At 36.5% G+C, this 23095-nt stretch overlaps 3 protein-coding genes across 12 annotated transcripts in view; 1 reads left to right on the forward strand and 2 right to left on the reverse strand.

Moving 5' to 3' along the window:
- Positions 1-11632, forward strand: part of LOC100578899 (muscle calcium channel subunit alpha-1) — a 32645-nt gene extending 21013 nt beyond the window's left edge. For 4 of the 8 annotated variants that reach the window (XM_026446351.1, XM_026446352.1, XM_026446354.1 and 1 more), the window contains 19 exons: positions 6-58; positions 261-407; positions 646-847; positions 982-1251; positions 1321-1404; positions 1477-1665; positions 1822-1924; positions 2002-2156; positions 2229-2453; positions 2527-2731; positions 2813-2946; positions 3025-3126; positions 3199-3297; positions 3359-3474; positions 3573-3719; positions 4328-4695; positions 4951-5457; positions 5955-6082; positions 6188-11632. In XM_026446351.1, the coding sequence (XP_026302136.1) occupies positions 6-58; positions 261-407; positions 646-847; positions 982-1251; positions 1321-1404; positions 1477-1665; positions 1822-1924; positions 2002-2156; positions 2229-2453; positions 2527-2731; positions 2813-2946; positions 3025-3126; positions 3199-3297; positions 3359-3474; positions 3573-3719; positions 4328-4695; positions 4951-5457; positions 5955-6082; positions 6188-6598 (3645 nt within the window). In that variant the 3' untranslated portion in view covers positions 6599-11632. 8 annotated transcript variants of the gene reach the window in all.
- Positions 10589-15542, reverse strand: LOC413209 (dnaJ homolog subfamily C member 2). Of its 2 annotated transcripts, XM_396658.6 has the most exons (5): positions 15336-15542; positions 14691-14960; positions 14189-14573; positions 13014-14109; positions 10589-12922 (listed from the first exon to the last, which is right to left on the reverse strand). In XM_396658.6, the coding sequence occupies exons 1-5, from the start codon at positions 15385-15387 to the stop codon at positions 12872-12874; spliced, it is 1854 nt and encodes a 617-aa protein (XP_396658.3). In that variant the 5' UTR covers positions 15388-15542; the 3' UTR covers positions 10589-12871. The 2 variants fall into 2 exon arrangements, with proteins under 2 accessions (XP_396658.3, XP_006568823.2); XM_006568760.3 differs by lacking the exon at positions 15336-15542 and having other exon boundaries at positions 14652-14960.
- Positions 15543-16817: 1275 nt separating this feature from the next.
- LOC413208 (rab11 family-interacting protein 2) lies at positions 16818-22426 on the reverse strand. Of its 2 annotated transcripts, none has more exons than XM_006568758.3 (7): positions 22131-22426; positions 19877-19915; positions 18964-19210; positions 18402-18780; positions 18049-18326; positions 17525-17966; positions 16818-17450 (listed from the first exon to the last, which is right to left on the reverse strand). In XM_006568758.3, exons 1-7 carry the CDS (start codon positions 22159-22161, stop codon positions 17274-17276), a joined length of 1593 nt encoding a protein of 530 aa, XP_006568821.1. In that variant the 5' UTR covers positions 22162-22426; the 3' UTR covers positions 16818-17273. The 2 variants fall into 2 exon arrangements, with proteins under 2 accessions (XP_006568821.1, XP_016766472.1); XM_016910983.2 differs by lacking the exon at positions 22131-22426 and adding an exon at positions 21127-21145.
- Positions 22427-23095: the final 669 nt, after the last annotated feature.

Consider the following 23095-nt stretch of genomic DNA (forward strand, 5'->3'; position numbering starts at 1 on the left):
TGTAGGGAAAATTTTTCTATTGTACCGATGCATCGAAAATGACCAAGGAGGAATGCCAGTAAGTTATCTCGAAAACATAACCTCAACCGTGGGATATCGTTCGGTGTCGTCGCTACGACGATATATACGTAAACTTTTTCTACTTTTTCCCCCGTTGTCCGATTTCCAGTAACGACGACATCGACGATTCCTACCAATCAGATGGTAAGAAAGAATCGAGGCAACCAATAATATCGCTCGTTACTCGTTATTAATTTCAGGGGTACGTATCTCGAATTCGAGAACGGTAATATCAATAAGCCAATCATGAAGGAGAGAAATTGGTGCCAGCAACGTTTCCATTTTGACGATGTTGCGAAAGCGATGCTCACGCTTTTCACCGTGTCGACGTTCGAAGGCTGGCCGTCGTAAGTAACCAGATATCTAGTTCCTTTTTTTTCCGTCGCATATGAAATACGTTATATTTTCCTCCGTTGATTGTTGGAAAACGGGAATCGCGCGTTCGATTCGAAATTAATTAGGGGAAAGTTTGGATCGGGATGGAAAGCAAGAGTGCAAAGCTTGGTAAAGGAGCGATTTAGAGAACAAGTGGAGAACAATTATTACAGTACGGTGCACACCGCTTAGCATTTTCTCTCCCAACAGATTACTAGACTACTCGATCGACTCTAACAAGGAGGATCATGGACCAATTCATAATTTTCGACCGATAGTGGCCGCGTACTACATCATTTACATCATTATCATAGCATTCTTCATGGTGAACATCTTCGTTGGTTTCGTTATTGTCACTTTCCAGAACGAGGGTGAGCAAGAGTACAAAAACTGCGAGCTCGATAAAAATCAGGTTAGTTTGCCGAATCGAACCGGCTCTCGTCACAGGTATCACCTACACATATATGTTACACGTGTTATACATATATATATATATATATATATATGGATATACAGATATACAAATGTTTTCGTCTGATTCGACAGCGGAATTGCATCGAGTTTGCGTTAAAGGCGAAACCAGTGCGAAGATACATACCTAAGCATCGAATACAGTACAAAGTATGGTGGTTCGTCACATCTCAGCCGTTCGAGTACACCATTTTCACTCTGATCATGATCAACACCGTGACCCTAGCGATGAAGTTTTATCGACAGCCGGAAATCTACACTCAAGCGTTAGACGTTCTAAATATGATATTCACCGCGGTCTTCGCTCTCGAGTTTATCTTTAAACTGGCGGCCTTTCGATTCAAGGTAAGAAACTCGACTTCGTTTCTTCGTTCATCGATCTCGATTCCACTGACGAAAATTTCCCTCTTACAGAACTATTTCGGGGACGCTTGGAATGTTTTCGACTTTATCATAGTCCTCGGAAGTTTCATCGACATCGTTTACTCGGAGGTTAATGTACGTCGCTCGACCGTCCTCCATCTTGTTTTTCGCACCACAAGATTTTTATACATTCTCTCATGATTTCAGCCCGGCTCCACCATCATCTCCATCAATTTTTTCCGCTTGTTTCGAGTGATGCGACTGGTCAAATTGTTGAGCAGAGGCGAAGGTATAAGAACCCTTCTGTGGACGTTTATCAAATCTTTCCAAGCCCTGCCCTACGTAGCATTGTTAATCATAATGCTATTTTTCATTTATGCCGTGATAGGCATGCAGGTAAAATAAATAAAATAATTATAATAATAAATAAAATAAATAATAATAATAAAATTATTATTTATATAAAATAATAATAAATAAAATTATTATTATTTTACAACTAATTAACAAAATGAAAAGAGGCAAAATAAAGAGACAGAGAACATTTTTCAGGTATTTGGAAAAATAGCGATCGACGACGAGACGTCGATAAATCGGAACAACAATTTTCAATCGTTCCCCCAAGCTGTATTGGTCCTGTTCCGATCAGCTACAGGTACGTGTTTCATTAAAACAGACTTGTAAAGATTTGATCTACGGATTTGCGATTAAAAACAACGGTTCATGGCACAGGCGAATCTTGGCAGGAAATAATGATGGACTGTTCGGTGCAACCGGGTAAAGTAAAATGCGATCCGAACAGCGACGAAGCGCTTAACACAAATGGCTGTGGATCCGACATTGCATTTCCCTACTTTATATCTTTCTACGTTTTATGCTCGTTCCTCGTAAGTACTATTTATTATACCTTGTTGACATCGAATTCGAAAATTCGATTGACCAACGTCGTTCGTTTACAGATCATCAATCTGTTCGTCGCCGTGATCATGGATAATTTCGATTACTTGACGAGAGATTGGTCCATACTGGGTCCCCACCATTTGGACGAGTTCATTCGTCTGTGGTCCGAGTACGACCCCGACGCCAAAGGTCGTATCAAGCATCTGGACGTGGTCACTCTTCTCAGAAAGATATCCCCGCCGTTGGGTTTCGGTAAACTCTGCCCTCACCGCGTCGCTTGCAAAGTTTGTATCGTCTTAAACGCGAGACTGGATCTATTCTTTCTTCTTCTCTCATCCATTCCCTCGTTCCTTTCAGAGGCTAGTCTCGATGAACATGCCATTGAACAGCGACGGTACGGTGCTGTTCAACGCGACGCTGTTCGCCGTGGTGAGAACCTCGTTGAGGATCAAAACCGAAGGAAATATAGATGACGCGAACGCAGAGCTGAGAGCGGTGATCAAGAAAATTTGGAAGAGGACAAGTCCCAAGCTTCTGGACCAAGTGGTCCCGCCTCCAGGCGGTATTTTATTTTATTACATTAATACTTTCTTCGAACCGAGATACATTTGGGAATAATTATTAATCGAACGACGATTTTCAGGCGACGACGAGGTAACCGTTGGTAAATTCTACGCTACATTTTTGATCCAAGATTACTTCAGAAGGTTCAAGAAGCGCAAAGAGCAGGAAATGAAGGACGGCGACAAAGAGTGTCACAATACCGTCACGCTTCAGGTGAATTTAACGTTTATAAGAATTGGATCGAAATTTGAATCAGTTTTGCCTCATTCGCGCCGTTAATTTTCGTTTAAGGCTGGTCTAAGAACGTTGCACGAGGCTGGGCCCGAGTTGAAGAGAGCCATTTCCGGAAATTTGGAAGAACTTTTGGACGACAATCCGGAACCTATGCACAGGGTATTTACATACTCGAATACTATGCGTTGAATGAATAACGAAGTCGGTTGCTCAACACTTTTTCTTTTGCAGAGGAATCATTCGTTGTTCGGCAGCGTTTGGTCGAGTATGAGGAAAGGGCATCACAGTTTCAATCGGGCCAGATCGTTGAAAGTGAACTCGACGAGCAAGGTAAAGAAGATCGCGAAAGTTTTAAAAAAATAAGAGATATTCATTATTCGGCAATTTGCAGGCCTCCCCGACGAATTCCATCGACTTCGTGCCGTACTCGTCGTTCCACAGAGGAGGTGGCGATCCTTCGAATCAAATAACCGCGAGATCTCATCAAGTGGTGCCGAACGTAGCAGGGTTAGTTAATTTTCGTAAAGACGTTACGATGAAACGAGATCGAGTATGGATGATAATGATTGGAAGTTGAATTAAAAAAAAAAAAAAAATCTGTTTAGCGGTTTGAGCGACAGCGCGATGAACCAAATGGGGATCGATCCTAAACTGACCGGTATCGAGGAGAGCATACCGTTGAGACCGTTGGCCGTGTTCGGGAATCCCGTCCAGCAACAATCCTATCACCACACTTCCTACAAAGTACTCGAGTAAGTAGAGAATAGTCGCTAAGAATATTTGTTTGGTTGGTGTTACAACGATTTTGATAACGATAACGCGGTAGGAGAGAGATACGCGGCTACTAGATTTGTAGATTTACGGACCGCGTGGAAAAGTAGAGAGAAAAATCTGGGAAAAATGGGAATCGGTTTATACAGTTTTCAGTGATCGGTGAATTGTACGTTTCAGCGGTCCAGGTAGCGGTAATTACCTTCATCCGAATAACGAATATGGTAAGAGACGTTGGGGATATGGGAGTTATCGAGTTTAGTTTGCTTTTTTTTTTTTTTTTTTTTTCTTTTTTCTGTTCTACTCGATCGAATAGCATTTCTCGCTTGCGCGCTTGCATGCGTAACCACTAACCAACCGCCGGATCTCGACGATCTCGCCACTACCCAACCGCCTCTCTGCCGGTAAGGCAGAGCCTCAACGTGTAACGTGTACCGAGTGTACCATGTGTACAAGCGTACTACGTATCGGTCGCGATATCGTCGAGCACAACCGGCACGACCGGAAGAGTCGTTTCTCGAGGGTTGTTGTTCGCCGGCATGTCGAAAGCCAGTAACTAACTAAGAGAGTGGTTTTTACCCGTTCTTTGGTGTTGCCCGTGTCGCGCGGTGCGTCCAATGCGCGTCGACCACGTCGCGGCTGCTCGAACCAGTGTACAGGACGGAATCGAGCGGCAGCTGACGCCACCGACGCCACCACCCCGAAGGAACCCACCACCACCACCACCACCACTACCACCACTACCACCCCAGTCCATTGATCCTGCAAGCACCGGCACCCTGCTGCACTCCGCGCAAGTCTCATCCGGCAAGTCGGCCAGCGCGACGACCTCGATCGCCACGTGCACCAACACGTCCACCGCGACCAGCAGCCCGAGCCTCGGATCGTCCTCCAACGGGATACGATGTTACGCGACCAGGGGTTGCTGCGTCGATTGCGCCGTCTGGAGTAATCACGGTACGGGTAAACACACATTCATTTCCTCTCTCTCTCTCTCTCTCTGTCTCTGTCTCTCTCTCTCTCTGTCTCTGTCTCTCTCTCTCTCTCTCTCTCTCTCTCTCTTCTCTCGTCTCTTTTCTCTTCTCTTCTCTCTTTTCTCTTCTCTTCTCTCTTCTCTCTTCTCTTTTCTCTCTTCTTTCTCTTCTGTTCGATCGAAAGCGATCGACCAATCCCAATAACATAATCGGTATCGTCCGACTATCCATCCGGCAGCCATAGATCGCGAGGACTTCGGTGATTCGTCGGCGACGAGCGAGTATAGCGAATCCGGTGGATCGAGAGGTTCGGCTGGCTCAAGAGGTTCCGGAATGTCGAGCAACGGTTGGAGCAACTCGGAAAAGATTGGTGGAGGGGGAGACGAAGGAGTGGGAGGAGGTGGAGGAATAGGTGGAATAGGAGGAGGAGGAGGAGGAGGGGGAGGATCGCTGAGGCAGTTGGCGGTAGCTGGGTCTCGATGCCGGGTTCAGAGTGGACGCGATCCGTTGGTCGGCAAGTCGGCACCGTCGAGTTTTCGAAAGCGGGATGGTACAGGTGGTGGTGGACAGTCGAGCAGCTCGGCCACGTCCGCGAGTACCGGATTCGCGCGCAGCGTCGCCAACGGCCTCAAGCTCGCCCAGACACAGGCGATCGCTGTAGCCGGATTCCTTGCCGACGTGGACTCGCGACACGACCGAATCTGCGCCTCCTGTCTGTCGCATCGGGCCTCTTACCACGGCAGAGGTGACTAATATACGCACCAACTTATCGCACCGAGCCACTCTTTTCTCCCCATTTCTTCGCGTTCGAATTCGATTTCCATTTGTTTTATTTTTATTTATTTTTATTATTATTTTTTTTTTTTTTTTTTTTCTCTCGTTCAATGATCGCGAATCGACGTCAACGCGCCATCTCCTCTTTCGTTTATCGCACGCCAACCACGCCATCACCATCGATAACACACGACCAATCGATGCACCAGCGATACATCACCGACACTCCAACAAGACATGGGACATGGTCGGGGTAAAGGGTGTGTGTATCGCATGACTCTGTTCGCTCGAAGCATGCGTTCTGCCCGTTCGAATTAATCTCAAATTTTTTTTTAACTCGCTTGACGCTATAACTAACCATGCAACCGCTCCGTATGGCTGTTCGAATCCGCTGTTCAAATCAAGTTTAGTAGAGGCAGAGCGTACCGCGACGAGCTTAATTCCTTCACGACTCTCCTCGTTCGTCAGTTTCCTGGGCTGGAGAGAGTAACGGAAGCATCGGCGCAGAGCGCCTGTCCCACAGCTTGCCAGGCAGCCCAGCCGATCGGAAGCCCAACTTCGAGGTGATAGGGAGCGCGGAGAGCCTGGTCGGCCGGGTAAGCATCTCGTCCTTTTCTCTTCTCTTTTCTTTTTTAGTCTTATATAACAGGCTCGCTTCATCATTTCCTTCCCTCGTGTATAATAATATAATTATACACAAGGTTCTGGTGGAACAAGGATTGGGCAAGTACTGCGATCCGGATTTTGTGAGGTACACGTCGCGAGAGATGCAGGAAGCGTTAGACATGACGCGCGAAGAGATGGATCGAGCGGCTCACCAGCTTCTACTTCAGGAACGTCGCGGGCAACCGTTGTCCTATCAACTACAGCAGGGAGTGGACCAACAATGGACATCGTCCTATCAGCCAAGCCAATCGACGGGAATTGGGTATCAACCTTTGCAAGAGCAACAATCGTCCGGGCAGCCGCGACAATATCGATCGTATTATCGCGGTGGTGGACAAGCGACCACGACCTCGGATCCATCGTCGATCCAGCAGCAACAACAACAACAACAACAGCAACAGCAACAACAGCAGCAACAACAACAACAACAGTCGCCGCCGTCTTAGCGACGCGTCCATCGGCCGATAGATTCTAGTGTTCCTAACTCGTTCACCTTCGTCGAACGAGAACAAGTTTCGTCCCGGATCGATCGTCGCGAGTAGAACGAAGAGCGAAACAAAACAGTGAACGCGACCGCGATCTCGTACATATATCCCCTTTCTCTCGCTACGTGTAACGAAGAGGGAATCGAGAGACCGTCGGGTGGGGATAATTGTGGAAAAGAAATGAACGCGGACGCAAGCAATAAAAAAAGCAACGAGAGCAACGAGCAGCGTTCACGCGTCCAAGAAAGGTAGATCGGGAGATTGGAATTGATTATTTTTCGGAAAGGAAATCGATCCTTTCGATTCGAAGGAGAATATGGCGCGTCGCGCGAACACCATCATAACGACGACGACGCGAGAAATGAGAGAAACTCGTCGCGAACGATTAATCCTTATTGCTCTCGTTCTTAATAACTTATTCCTTCGATTACCGTTGTTTAGGATATAAATTGAACTCACTATTGCTCTTCGTACGATGGATTACTAGATGAGATAACAAGTGCCTAAGTATCTGTAACTTCTTTCGGACCAGAGAAGACTTTTATCAACTGAGACAAAAAAAATACTATTACCGCGAATTATGAAACGAGTATGTATGCTACGATATTCTGTAACGATGTATACGTATATATATGTAAGTATATATATATATATATATATATATATATATATATATATATATATATATATATATATCGTTACACATGTATATTATACGACACATACACACAATGCGCGCGCGCACATACACACGCACGCACACGAACCTTTCTTATTGATTATTAATTATAATTATTATTATTATTATTGATTATTATTATGATTATTATTATTATTATTATTATCATTATTCATATATAATTGTACATACTACGTTACGGATATAATAATCGATGCGGGAGGATGAATGGCCGAATGCTGCGATATTCGTTTGTACGCGGAGGGTGAACACACGCGTGATTTGCCAAAAGATCAAGCGTGACGTGATCCAGATGACAGCTGAAACGATCGCCGGACGATCGAGTTTGAATAATGTTTCTAAATATATACATATATACATATATATATATATATATATATATATACATACTCACGTATTTAAATACGCACTAGTGCCGATATTTCTACGAAAATCCGAGTTCCATATTTCGAATCGATATCACCTATCATTCTGAGCCGAATCTGGAAACGCTCATCGGTCACGAATTTCGTTTATCGATACCAAGATCTTTCTTTCGTTCCCGATCATTTTACCCTGCCCTTCTCCTCTCTTTCCGATTCGTCATTTTTAACGATTATTTCCACTCCCATATATATATATCGTGTAACCGTGCGCGCGTGTGTTTATGTGTGTGCGTGTGTACGTGCGACGAAGAATGAAAGAGAGAGAGAGAAAGAGAGAGAGAGAGAGAGAGAGAGAGAGAGAGAGAGAGAGAGAGAGAGAGAGAGAGAGAGAGAGAGAGAGAATGGCAGTGTAAGAGATACATTTGATCGAAAGAGAAATATACCGGGCTATCGTATTCTCCATCGATGGATCGATATGAAAAGATGTTCCCTTCCACGCACAAAATAACAATATCGCGTGATCTTCGACCTTTCATCCGATCGTCGCTTCGTCGACTATCGAAACCGTATCCACTCGCGTATTCCTCGCGAAATGGCGAAAAAAAAAAAACACGAGACAAGGAAATGAGGGGTGAGACGCTTCGACGACGAGTATCGGATTCGATTTCCAAGGGAAAATTGAAAAAAAAACGTGGAACATATCCAATAGACACGTGGTTCTGCGGATATTCCACCGACTATCTCTGTTTTACGCGGCGAAGACCGTCGATCAATTTCCACTCGATTATTTGGGATCGAGCTGTCAGCATGTATGTAATAATATATTTATGGAAATACGCTATAGCGTAACTTTCTAAAAAAAAAAAAAAAGTGTTCACCTTTCTTAACGGTCAGGAAATTTCGAATATAACGCGGATAAAGTATGATCCTTCTTTCTTCTCTTTCGATATCATCTAAATCGCGAAATTTCGTTTCGTCGAGTCTTGCCGCGAAATTTTCCAGAAGAAACTCGAAACGATCAATGCAAAATCGTTCAATCTCTCGTGTACCTTGAAACGACTTGGACAATAATTTTCATCGATGATATTTCTCAGAACCACGTTCTCTGGAACTCTTCTCGCCATTATTTCGATACCAAAGCCAAGTTCTACCACCACTCCTTCGACTCGTCGCAAACGCGTTAACCCATCCTTTTCGATCTTTATTATTATTCGTGTTGCGTTTCTTTCTCATTTGTCGAGTTTCAAAGCTATCTCTCGTTTTCTTTCGTTTCTTTTTTTCTTTTTCTCTCTCTTCTTTTTCTTTCCCTTTTCGATGATCCTCTCCTTGATTCGCAATTTCTTGTTTTCTATTTTATTTTTTTGTTTTTCTTCTTTTTTAATTAGATCTCAAGATCTACGGCCGATCTTTTTAGAATATACATACATGTATAGTAAATGGTAAAAAATCATATATACATACTTCTGCATTCGAGTAAGACATAAGAATAGGTTCGGAGGAGCCGCGGCCAACGCGTGCCCTTCGTTAACAAGGGAACCAAACAAACTATAAAAAAAAAACGCTATTTAAAATGGAAATAAACCAATCGACGGACACGTCTCTTTGGACATTTTCTTAGAAGTACGGTAATATAGGTAACGTGGTGTGTGTGAGGAGCCGAGATAGTTTGGCAATAACGCGCGCGGCTTCGTCCAATATCCAATTACCGAGAGAGAAAATAAACAAAGTAAAGGTGACATCTCTGCCACGACGACAAGTCGCGCACGATATTACCAATCGTCCTGAGGATGATGCTACTCGCGTTATATATACTATAGTCGACCTTTCGTATTCGTTTTTTCCAGCGTCTTTTTAACAATTATGTATTTGTCTATAGCGATCTTTTTATACTGTTGTAAAGTGGCGTTTACACCGATCCGTAGAATATACGCGTAGAAAAAAAAAAAGAAAAAAAAAAAAATTCTTACCTTTAAATCATAATGTCGGATTAAATAGCGGCACGCGATTCACTGTTGTCGCTTAAGTGTTTGATAGACGCGTTTAGAGCGAGAGAGAGTGAGAGCGAGCGAGCGAGCGAGAGAGAGAGAGAGAGAGAGAGAGAGAAAGAGAGACCAACGTTTTCTATGTTACGAGACTGAAGATCATCGAAGCATATGGCATATTATACCGAATGAAAGAGAGAGAGAGACGAGCAACGCGAAATTCGAGAGAAACTGGTCCTTTTTAATGCCTTCCTCTTCGGTCTCGCTAGCCTTTGTGGCCCAGTGAACCCAAATCTATGTATTACTCGTTCATCGTGCCACTATTCTCAACACTACACACACATACACACATACACACACACACTGCACGTAATCGATATCTACGATCTTTTACCATGAGATCGAAAAACGGTCAGCGTTCGCGTGAAACGTTCGAAGAGCAAGATTCGTGCGTTCACTTTGCACCTACAGATTAAATATACGCTTTATATCGTCATTCGAAGATCCGAGAATTTTTCGCAAACCATTCGAATTATATTCCGTTTTTTATTTTGCCACCTTGTTGAATCGTCGATTGTACACATTATATACAAGAAGAGAGAAAAAAAGTCGAAACGAGATCGAAGACACGACCACAAACTATGATTATTCGAATTATTCGAATCTTGTGCTTCGACGCGTTTAAACGTGCTGGCGAACTCGTGGCACAGCTTTGGCACTCACACACGCTACTTGCACCGTTTATTTTTATTAAGACCCTCTTATATCGACACGGTAATAAACGATGCTCGCGCAGACGTTATCATCGGTTTTTCGAAGACATCATACTTGACGCACTTTCGACAAAGACGCCTCGATCATCGATGTTCGATACGAACCAAGAGTAACGCGTTTCCTCCTTTTCTTTTTTTTTTTTTTTCTTTATATAACCATTCGTATTCGTGACAGTAAGTTTTTCATTGTACGACAAACTTTCTCGATCCGAGCATTACACGATTTTGCTTCAATTTTATTATATTTTTTTTTTATTATTATTTCGATTAATTAAAAAATAACGATGTTGAAAAAAGCAAATATTCGAAGATGGTGACTCAACTATTGAGCATTAACCGGTTTCGTGTACGAATAATATAATTACGTTATTCAAATAATACGCACAATACGATTTACCCATTAGATGTGATTTAACGGTTAATGCAATGATACAAATTATAATGTCAAAAATAAAATGAAACTTGACGGAATTTATGTGATCGTAAATTTGTTTCAAAGTTGAATTATTCTTGTCGCTTCGTTCCATATAAATTACGCGCAACGATATTGTTTGTATATTTCGATGTTTTAAGTGCCGAAAAAAAATCGATCGAAACGTGTTTACGTTTTCCGAGGAAACGTCCTTCCATGCCAGATCTAACCATCTGTCTAACGTATCTCGTTCGAGAAACGAAACGGGTATACCACTTACTTGAGCATTTGAGCGACTCTCGTTAGTCCGTTTAGGAATTTTACAGAGTTAAGATCCACAACCTTAAAAGATGCACAACCAACAGACACGCACACGATATACTGCCGTTTTTTCTTTTTCCACTTTTACTCCTCTTCTGCTTTCTACTCATCGAACAATACTTCTCTCTTCCTTATCTATCTTCGATAAATAATCCTCGATGATTTGTAGCGCACGATAATCGATTCATTGAAAAACTGTGTTTATAACGTAAAAACGGATAATCTGTAGCAAGATTTTCAAGATTTTATCCAAATTTTTTCCAAATGATTTTCCAATTCTTCGTTGAAATGGAAACGTGACGTATAACGTGAAGTGCAACGATAGAGTACAGTTACAGAAATATCGATATGTTCATCTTTATCGCGCGCTACAATACTGTTCGTGTCTTCGAAAAAAGAAGGAGAAAAATAAAAAGAAAAGAAAAGAAAAGAAAAAAAAAAAGAAAAAAGTAAAAAAAATACATGGTGCAAATTGGAAAGTGCGAGTCCAGTTTCTTTCTGCACCTGGTGATACTTGTATAGGGGAAAAGAAATGCGACACTTGCGTTCGCAAGGAGCCAAATAACGGTACTTATTTATCACGTAAAATGGTTGAACGAACGAGTGTTCGTCGTGAAAACATCGGTCACTGTATTTACATTTCTTTCGAAGAAGAATGTCGAAAGGCACATAGCCAAACGAATTGAAAAGTTTAAAAAAAAAAAAAAAAAAAAAATCACTTACCCACTAGGCTTACGCTTTACGATAATCATATTTTTTTTTTCCTCCGTTTTTTCAAACAAACAAAAAAAAAAAAAATTTATCCACAATGAACCTACGCTCAATACTTTGCTTCTCACATTCACTCTACAAAGATCGATCCTTTTGTTTCGATGTGATTTTCCAAAAAACTTGATTGAAATTCTAAACGGTTGTTGGGTAAAGCGAAATGTTGAGCGCAGATGCATTCGAAATGCTAAATACGTGCATGTGGTTCCGAGAATATTGTGCAAAAACGAAACTGGCGAGAACGACGAAGGAACTGCATGGATGGTATTCGCTGCATAGAGAGGAACTAACACAGAAAAATTGTTGTTGTTAATGTTGTCAAAAAAAAAAAAAAAAAAAAAAAAAATGTGTCAAATTAAAAATATAAGAATTTCAAGCATCTCACGACCTAGTTGTGTATTCGAGTGGAGATTGAAGACAACACGCGAAATTTTTCGAAATATCGGTCATTTTTTATTTATAAAGTATGTATGTACGCTTTGACGTAAATGGCAATTGCTCTTTAGTATCGTATTTTACATTACTTACAAGACACTTTAATCGTTCGATCGTAAAACAGTTGTTATGTCAAGAGAGAGAAAAAAAAAAAAAAAAAAAGAAAAAAAAAAGAGAAAAAAAAATTTATTTTCAGGAGCGTCAATTTGAACCTTGGGACCACAATTTTCCATGCATTTAACATCTGCGATAAATGTACAGTCACTAAGTGCGGTAAATTGCTTTCTTGCGTATAAGTAGCAGAAAATTTCTAGAATTCTTGTTGCAAACTGGTGCATGTACAAATTAAAACAAGGCACAAGTATATACAATAGCCGACGTTCGGAAAAAGCTAAAATTCAATTCGTCTTCCAAACTTATTTCTTTGTATTCGAATTTAATAAGTTAAAAAAAATTTCATAATAAGGACAGACTAATATTATTTCATTACTTGTGCAGCCTTTTTTGCTTTGACAAGTTCGACCAGCTCCTGCAAAATGATAGTATAAATTTTAATATGTAAAAGAAAAAGAAGAAAAAAAAAATGATATATCTTCAAACGATATTTCCCTGAAACATACCTTATACCTTCTCATACATTCTTTTTTCGTCCTAGTTGGAATACATGCAGCTATCTGATCCCATCTATCAGGCACGCTCGTAGGATAAGTCTTTAAAGCTTGTTCCAAAAGTTTCTGTTCCGCTGGAGTCCAAGGCTGCGACTCTTTCTTTTGTTCAGAATTGATACCATTCAAAATAGGATGATCTAAACGTTCCGTAACTGCTGGCATTCTATCTTCGATCGATTCTTTTGTTTTCTTCTCGGCAATGAAATTATCATAAGCCTTTTTGTTTGCTTGCTCTTTTAGACTAGATCTACTAAAATCTGTCGATTGTAGATCTTTAGCTTTTGCGAGAACTTCTTTCGCATCGCGTGTAATTCCGGTAGAAGATGTACTATGCTGATTGATAAAATTTGCAACTACCTCCCAACGTTGATTTGTCCCAGCCGGAAATAAATTTACCGCTTTTATCAAAAGTTGTAAATCATTTTCATTCCATGGAGCAGTGTGAGACTTTACTTGCTTTTCCGGTGTGTTTCTCATATCATTTGAAATAACACCAGCTCTACGTTCTGCTTCTATTTTCTTCTCAGTTTCTTCCATAATATTTAGAAATGCTATCCTACCCTCAGCCTGTAATTTCTTCATCGCTTCCTCCAATTGAACTAATTTAAAAAGTTCACAGATTTTTTCAACACTTTCCATATGCTTAATATTCTCTTCCGAATTTTGAGCAAAGTAATTGTTAGCTTTGCAAAAATCTCTCAACGCTTTTCTCTCTTTACGAAGTGCTTTCTTTTGCGCTTCTCTTTCTTGTTTAAGCGCATCCAGTTTTGCTTTCTCCTCGATCTCTCGCTTTTCTCTTTCCAATCGTTCCTTTTCCGCTGCATCTCGCGCTATTCTTTCTTCTTCTTGCTGTCTTGCTTTTGCCGCTTCTTGCTTCGCTTTTTTCGCTGCTGTTTTCTTATCTCTATCTTCCTGCTGGAATTTTTTTATCCTAGGATCGATATTATAAGCCATATCAACCAATGTACGTATACGTGCCATTTCCTCCTTCTTTCGTTTCGCACGAGTTGCTTTGTTCTTCTTCTCGATCCATTTACGCATATCTCGGCTAAAAGAAAAGATCAAGATCAATTATAAAAACATATTAAGAAGAAAATAGAAATATTGCATGGGCAGATATTACTTACTCTTGACCACTTTCTTTGTCTTCTTCGTCTAAGTAAGAATATTCCCTCCACGAGTCAAAATCATACCAAAATGAATAAAATTTTTCTACTTTATCTCTAGGTGTATCTGATCCACCTAGACGCGGTACGGGTTTTTTTACAGACCATCTAGCATTTTCCTTAAATGCTTTACCCATAATCGCGTAAAAATTATTTTTACAATCTTTTTCATCCGGTAATTCGTCGCTAAAATATGGATCCACACTGTCGTAACTCCGACGCTTTGCAGGATTCCCTAAAATTTCCCAAGCCCGTGTTATGCAGGTGAAGTAATCATCGTCTGGTCGGATTTCCTCTCCCATGGCCTTGCGCTTATCGGGATGATGTTTCAGAATTTTCTGCTTATCTGTAATTCACATATCAAATACTCCTCAACCGCGTTAATCATTGTGTCAGGCAAGACAATGAACGATATAACACCTACATTCCTTTACAGAGTATACTTTGAACTTTCTCTACGTACAAGCCCTTTTTATAATATCTTCGGTTGCTTTGTGCCTAAGCTTTTTCAAGCCTAAAACAGCGTAATGATCTTGATCTCTCCACTCCTTTGGGTCCAATGATCTAAGGTACTCCAAGTCATCTTCAAACTGATATTGAGAAAAATCCTCTTCATCGGATGATTCTGATACCCTGGTAGGCATAAGACTGCGATGAAACTGAGCTGCCCATGCTTGTGCAGTTGAGTATAAAACTAAAGGTCCTGCTTCACATGATTCCATCTTGGATGAAGCTGTAAATTACGTTTCATAATCGTTGAGATTTCCCATATTCAATTTAATCTTCGTTTCGTTACATCCACATGCAAAAATAAAAAATATCTTTCGATTGCACGATACATATATATATACATATATATATATATATAAAGACTACAAAAGATTCAGTTTAAATTTCCGAGGAGCACGAGATAAGGTTAAGATTTTTTACTATTCATAAATCTATAAAACTTGTAGTCCTGTGAAAAGTAAAAATGTTAAAAGAAATTACTTAAAAATTTTGAGATACCGTTACATACATATATACTCGATAAAATGTACTTTGTGAAATTTAACCTCACATGGCCGGGTGTCAAAAAGGAAATATTAATAAAAATATAAAAACTTACCAGATATTCTATTCAAATCCGTCAAATTGGTGTCACTTATGTTAGTCGTCATTATTAGCCTATAATAAGATGTTATTTTTTTACGAAGAAATTGCTAGAGAGATCGCAATGAAAACATAAGCGAACGATACCACAGACGAGGTACAGGATAGACCTAACATTTAATAGGCCTTTGTGTTCTACGTTCTGAAATACCGACTGTGCAAAAAATCAGACCCCTCTATAATTTAAAGCAATAAGTACAATTATATTCAATTTAATAAAGAAAGTTGATAAAATCAATAAATTTTAAAAATAATTTCTTTAATTTTTTTATAAATATTTTTTTACATTATCATATTTACATATATCATATTTATAGATCTTTTGATTATTACGATATTAAATAAATTTATAAGCATTATGAATTAACATTAATTATGAATTAATTATAAATTATCATAAATGAAACACAAAGAAAGAAAAATAAATAAAAAAGAATTAAGAATTATCAGTGCTATCTCTTTAATATTAAAATTAATTTTTCACAATGTTAAAGAGTTATCTTGTTCATGATATATAGGAAAGTCATTGGTTATAGCATTCAAATTCTTAATATAATAATAATACGAAAGAACAATACATACATTTATTTTGTCTATGTATTTCGTATGTACTTTTTGAGAGTCAAGAAATGGTGCTTACGATTAATTCTTATCCTATCTCTATCTTTCCTTTATTTTCTGTCTTTTTTTTTATATCTATTCTTGATCTGTAAATGATCATAGACGAAACATAGTATGTCAATTAAATACACTTTTAACATTTCTCTTTCATATATAATTATATAATTATATATAATAACTATTATAATGCATTTTAATCTTTAATGTAAAAAAATATATAAATATATATGTTATATATTCTTTTTATAATGTTTTGTAATATTTTTAGGATAACAATTTGACAATATATTTTGATATATGAAGCAAATATGTCAATATGACATTGAAAATGTGTGACAATATACTTAGTTCCTGTAGTATTTGCGAGATATGGGATAAAAATGCATTGAATGTTAGTATTCTTGTTTGTAATAATATTACTGTGTTATGTATATATATATATATATATATATATATACAAATGTCTCAGTAGGAAATGTTATTACTTTATCGTATAGGTAAGTGTAAATATTTATATATATATATTATAACAAATAATTATTATATATCCTATTAGATATTTAGATACTTATGAGTAGATAATTAGATCGATTCATTTCATATACACAATTATATCATTTATTATGGTATTACTATGCTATACATAGTATAAAAATATTTTTGAAAAATTCAAAATTATTGATTTATTATGATTTATAATGATAATGATGATATTGAATAAGAATATCATATGTAATAGTTTAATATTTATTTTAAATATATTTGTGAAAATATGATACATATTGTATGAAGAAATTTTCATGTAAATATTAAAAAATACAGATATTGTAATTATATTTGTTGGATCATACTTTGGACGGAAATAACATTTTTTGGATAAACAATTACGTTTGGGAAGACTAGGGGAACATTTGTAACTTTTTTTTCTTATTTTACAATAATTGGCACAAACACCATATTTTTTCATTACCCGTTAAAATATTAATCTTAATAGCATTCTTTGTTGAAACAATAACGAAATATTAAAAATTCAACAAGAATTTATACACTTTTAAAAGCGACGTCACTTAGAAATACATAAAAATTAGTTAAAAATTCTATCTGTTAATTGAAAATAAATTAAAGCGCGTCAACTACAAAGTAGTTATAGTTAAACATGTATAAAATGATTGGAACAGATTATACTGTGCAATTATCACTAATTCCTCCAAATGTCGTAATTAACCTCAAAATCAATATTAAAAATATCAGGACAAAAAAGCATTTAATTATTTTACTGATGACCAGGTGATGACAAACGTCTTTGCGATTGATATGGATTTTGCAATAAACGTGGTGAACATTCAATTACTCGCAATAATAATGCATCTATATAATCTTCCAAATCGGTTAGACGTTTTTTCTTTTCTGTTACTTCTGCTTGCAATTGTAACGTTAATTCGATGAGATCCTATATAAAAAAAATTTAATTACATATTATTTTAACATCTTCAAATTATTGATACATAATGTAGCAATAATTACCTCTCTTGATTTTCCTTCGAACTGTGTCAGAACTTCATGGGGCAAATGGCTTTTTATTGTTGCTGTAGTTTTAATTGCATCTTCACCTCCGATGATAATTCTTTCCGAAGATAAATTATTATCGTCATTAAATTCCTTGAATTTATTCTCTTTTTCCTTTTTCTTATCTTTTCGTAATTGTTTTTCATCCTTAGGACTCCAACAACCATATTTGTCTTCTTTCTTCTCTTTAAATTTTTCTTCTTTCACATTCTTCTCTTTATTCGATCCTAATTTATCTTCTATTTTGTTCTTTGTTTGTAAAAGTTCACGTGGTGCAGGATTCGGAGTCTCTAAAGATTCTTGACGTTTTAAAGTTGAAGAAGGCGAATTTACAGATGTTTCACAAGATTCGACCTTTGGCTCGTCTATTATAATTTTCGGACTTGGTTTATTTTCCCATCTAAATATTTAAAAAAAAACATATTAATACAATTGTTTTTATTCAGCGAAATATCATATTTAAATCTTTCAACACATTTTACCTTTTAACATTATTATTAACTTGTTTACCATAAAGCTTTAAACCCCATTCATCTTCTTTGATATTATCCACCTTGGATAAGGAAATAGCAGAAGAGCTGACAGAGAATCTTGGGGGTTTATTTGGTACCGAATTCGTTGGCACTGATGGAAGTTGATGTGTTTCAAAATTATTATTGGAGGAAGTAATTGATGTCACCGAACCTACTCTGTTACTGTTACTGCCAACTACTGGAGCATTTAGAGATGATGCTGAACTCTTATGAGATAAATCGTCGAACTAAAATATACAATTGATATATACGTTATTATAAAGAATGGAAATGATAATGATATCGAGTAAATTTTTATTTACCGTAAATTCATCTTCGTCTTCGCTAATAACACCAGGATCGGCTTCACCTGGTTCTTGCTGCGTAGTTCGAAATTTATGTTCTTCCTTTTCGTCCAAATCATCCCCTTTATCCAAATTATGTTTGCTCTTTCCTTTCACACGATTTCCAATCGATTTAGCCAATTTTCTTAAACCTTTACGTTTTTCAAAACTGCCTATACTGAGTAAACTTCCACCTATTGAATGGGCAGCTGTGGATAATTGACCAAGAGAACTTTTGTGACGTTCTTTATGACTCAAATCAGTTAAGCTACCAGCTTTTACAATGAAACCTATTTTTACTTCGAGTTCACCTCTCTCTTTTGTATTTTCTTTGCCTGGTTTACTCCCGAGTGTATACCTAAAAGTACACGAAACTGTTAGTAAAAGTATATACAATAGTATATACAAGTATATACTCTATTCATTGTTTTAATAATTTTAAATCATTTTAAATGAAATGATAAAATGATTGAAGCATCATAATATATTAAATATATGATTTTAAATACCGTTGAAAACAAATATCAAAATATCAACGCACCATCTGTTCCTCGGTCTTTCGTAAACATCGAAGCTGGATAGAGGTATGCTTATAGTGCCAAGAAATTCGTCAACTCCCAAGAAATTACGATGGAGGGCGGTAAGGACAATTTCCGCAGTGTTTCCTTGCTCAGGTATAAGTAACTCGCATTCTTCGTGCCATTCCACATCCTTCGAGGCTTTCTCCTTCACAGACGTTTGATATTTTTCTTTCCCGAGCGCGATCGTCACGAAACAATCGTTGGACTCTGCGTTATTAGGTTAAATGATTTAACGTGGGTGGAAATCATTTAACGTAGGTGTCGACCATAAATTTAAATTAACAAGTCAAACAACGTATGTTAAAATCTCGCAAGAAACGACTTCAATTGTTTAATCATCATTCACATGAATTATTTTTATAATTCTTTTATATTGTCTAGACAGTGTTAATCATTCCATCATTGGCTGAATATCAGATTTGGAAATATATAATAATAATAATAATAATATTATAACAATAACAATAATAATAATAGTAATAATATTAATAATAATATCAAATTGTTTAACAACAATTGAAATTATGAACACGTCTTTTTAAGATTATTAATAATTTTGTTTTTAAAAAAATAACAGTCATACGAATCGTTATATTATAAAGTTTGTATATATATATATGTGTTGTTCAGCTTTATATAAATGACTAAACGTTTTTACATACTTCGATATTTGGAACACAAATGATGCAATGTCAACAAAAACTTATTTCTCATTGTTTTGAAATACGATCGTCTTTGATGAAACAAATTTACTGACATCATGAAAAATTGTATTATGCTGTTTTACGAAATCTGATATATATAAGTGACATTTTATTATAATATATTATATAAGGTTTATTCTTTGCTTTAATGATCAATCAATATACTCACTATGTTTTCCTTTAGTTAACAAATTTTTCGCTCTTTGAACTGTGAACATAAAAAGAAGTTTTATTAGAGACATTATAAAATAAGAAAGGAATAGATGATAAAAAAAAAAAAAGAAAGAAAGAATTATCAATTTATTTAAATAGCGAAATTAAAAATTTTCATTGAAATCTTTATCTATTGAAAAATGAGATAAAGAGGGAAAGGCGTATCCGCATGGTTAATTATGAACGATAAAATATTATGCCAGATGTATTATCCCGGCCGGGATATGAAATCGTTAGAATATAGTCGGATAATATTTTATGAAGAATCGCATCACAACTGAGAAACATAATAACACACCATTTTTATAATGGTAAAACCGTAAACCGTATTGGTTCTCGCCTATTATTCGTTGCATTCTTACCGTGAAACCGCGCTTCTATCGCACTGTTACACCGCTATATTTTTCAAGTCTCTCTCCAATATCTTTTTTCACACACGATATAAGATCAAGAAAAACTCCTATGTACTTATTTAATGTATAAAATTTTTTTTTTCTTATTATTATTACTATTATTACATCATATTTTGAAATGATAATTTTTTTTGAAACAACGTTTATAAATTGAATTTATATTATCTACAATTTATAATTACGAGTAATATTTGTTATTATGTTTCACTTTAGTCACGATAACGCATAAAAACGCATGATCATTTTATGATCATTTTTCGAATCGAATGAAATATATTATTTCCCTTGATTTCTAATAAAGTTGATTCAGATGGGAAAATCAACTCTCTCTATGTACATGTTTCCACGATCCGATTAAACGAAGCGAAAAGATGTGTCGGTTAGACATAGCGTAGCAGCTGCATCAAAATACCGTTTGCTCGTAAAGGAACATTCTTAACGGTCCGAAGTCCCAATTAATTGGATTAAAATATTTTTTTACTCATCAATAAAAAAAGTCTACCATGATTTATTCATAGTAATTAATTTTACAGAATCTTTAAATTAAAACGAAAAAACTAGCACACACACACACACACACACACACACATAAATTATCATATACATATATATATGATAATTTTTCTTTTATTTTTCTTCAAAATGACAACAGTTTTATATAATAAAGCAAGAAGTATAATTTAAAATATTGTTTATTGTTTTTAATCAAAAAAAAAAAAAATCGGGATAGAAAAAAGAAAAGGGTACTTAATAATAGATATACGATCCTGAGCAGAGGATATACAATACTTACACATGTACGAATGAGAAGGGGAACATCAGCTGCTTCTACATAAGTACATATGCTTTCACACTCTACCTATTTTGCATTGAAACGAAAGTATTAAAAGTTTGTCAACTTGCAAAAAATCTTTTATGATTAACATTAGCGATAAAAGTAATCCGATGATATTTTTAAACGAAAAATTATATCGAAAATAATCGTCGACAATGATTTGATATTGTACAATATTTGTGTAAATTTTTACCAAGCAAATTAAGTAAGTCAATTTTCGAAATTTGATTCATCGAATAATATGTGGGTCGTAAATGACCGCGCGCGGTTTAAATACATTATCTTTATTTTGGCAACGATCGAACGCATTGCAAAATATAATGTTGTGACTTTTATGCCAGATATTCGTCTAGAGTGAAAATGTTTATATCTACCGAGGAAACTAGAATGTGGAGTTTGTACTGTTCGTGCACGTAATTAATGAAAATATACAGGAATGCACATATAAGATCGCTATCTTTTTGATTCAAGCAATGTTCGTGTTTTTAAGGTATTTGAGTTTTCACCGCCTCTTCCCAATCTAACTATCGCGTTACGCGACACTGCATTTGAATGTGATGAAAATTTTTCTTGGATATTTATTTTTTAAAACTTTTACAAAAATAAACATTAAAGAAAAGAAAATTGAATGCATCGAAAGTTGATTCACATTAAATCATTTAAAAATATCGTGATCGAAATCGAGGTAAGTAAGACACATCGTCCACGCTAGAAAACTATTATACATATACTATATTCTTCTAAGAGACAATGTAAAAGATCTACTTTCTCAGTAAATAAATTTCTAACAAGCTATAACGAGATTGCAAGGTTTCGATTGCCTACATTCATTGAAGGATACGTAACCTAGTCTACGTGTAAGCATTAATTGGTTTATATTCAGTATAAACCACCTGCCGCATAGATCATATTTCTATCCGTTACGTTTATGGAACTTACTTCCAAGTTCCTAGTATACATACCTGTCACTTGAACGTGCGTCGGACTCCACATTTTGTTCGATTCAGTTACAGCGTACGATCACAAATATTCATCTGTTGTTCTTTCCGTGACGAGCCAATCTACGTAACTATCACTACTTTAATGTCGATTACTGGCATTACGCGTTTTGGTTTCCACAGCTCTACGTACTACGTAAATTAACCACACCAACAAACTATCCACCGATGCAATGTACGAACGACAACTGTACTGTTGACTAGTGTTCGAACAACCGCTACGTCCGCCTTGCGCATCGCGCACCATTACGGTAACTACTGCGCATCCAGTTTTGCGCATCCACTCATGCTTCGGGATCGTATGATATATTTCAATAGCCCTACGCTTACTATATTATATTGATATATATTTTTATTAATTTAATTTATAAACAAATAATGAATTAATTTATTCGAAAATTTAAAAGAAATTTCTTTATCTTTAAAAAAAATTCGACTAATATAATATTAAAATTATTACAAATTTTTGTAACTTGTTTTGTGAAGTAACAATTTCATTGTTCAAGTATAAATAAACAATTTCTTTGTTCTATATTTGAAATAGTAATTACATTTAAAAGGAAGTTTATATACATCGTATATATTTAGAGATACGAAGTAGTCCATCAATGTGTAATCATTCTGATTAGTCATCGGTAAAATACGGAAATACACAAGTAAATAGAAATTAGAGAATTGAATGTGCAAGCATTATACGTATAGTTTTGTAACTAATGAATAAGTAAACAGTACGTATTTCTGATTAATTTTTGTAATTGAAATTTTTTTACAATCGAGACCACGTATTAATGATAAAACAGTTTTAAATATTAATGAATTATATGAGATAAAATATAATATAATTAAACAATTTTTTTAGAGAAAAAAAAAACATACTTATTAAATATTCGAAGAATTATGCATCTTGATCAAATCGTTTTATATTTTTA

Source organism: Apis mellifera, linkage group LG2, assembly GCF_003254395.2.
Source record: "Apis mellifera strain DH4 linkage group LG2, Amel_HAv3.1, whole genome shotgun sequence".
In the NCBI taxonomy this organism is placed as follows: domain Eukaryota; kingdom Metazoa; phylum Arthropoda; class Insecta; order Hymenoptera; family Apidae; genus Apis; species Apis mellifera.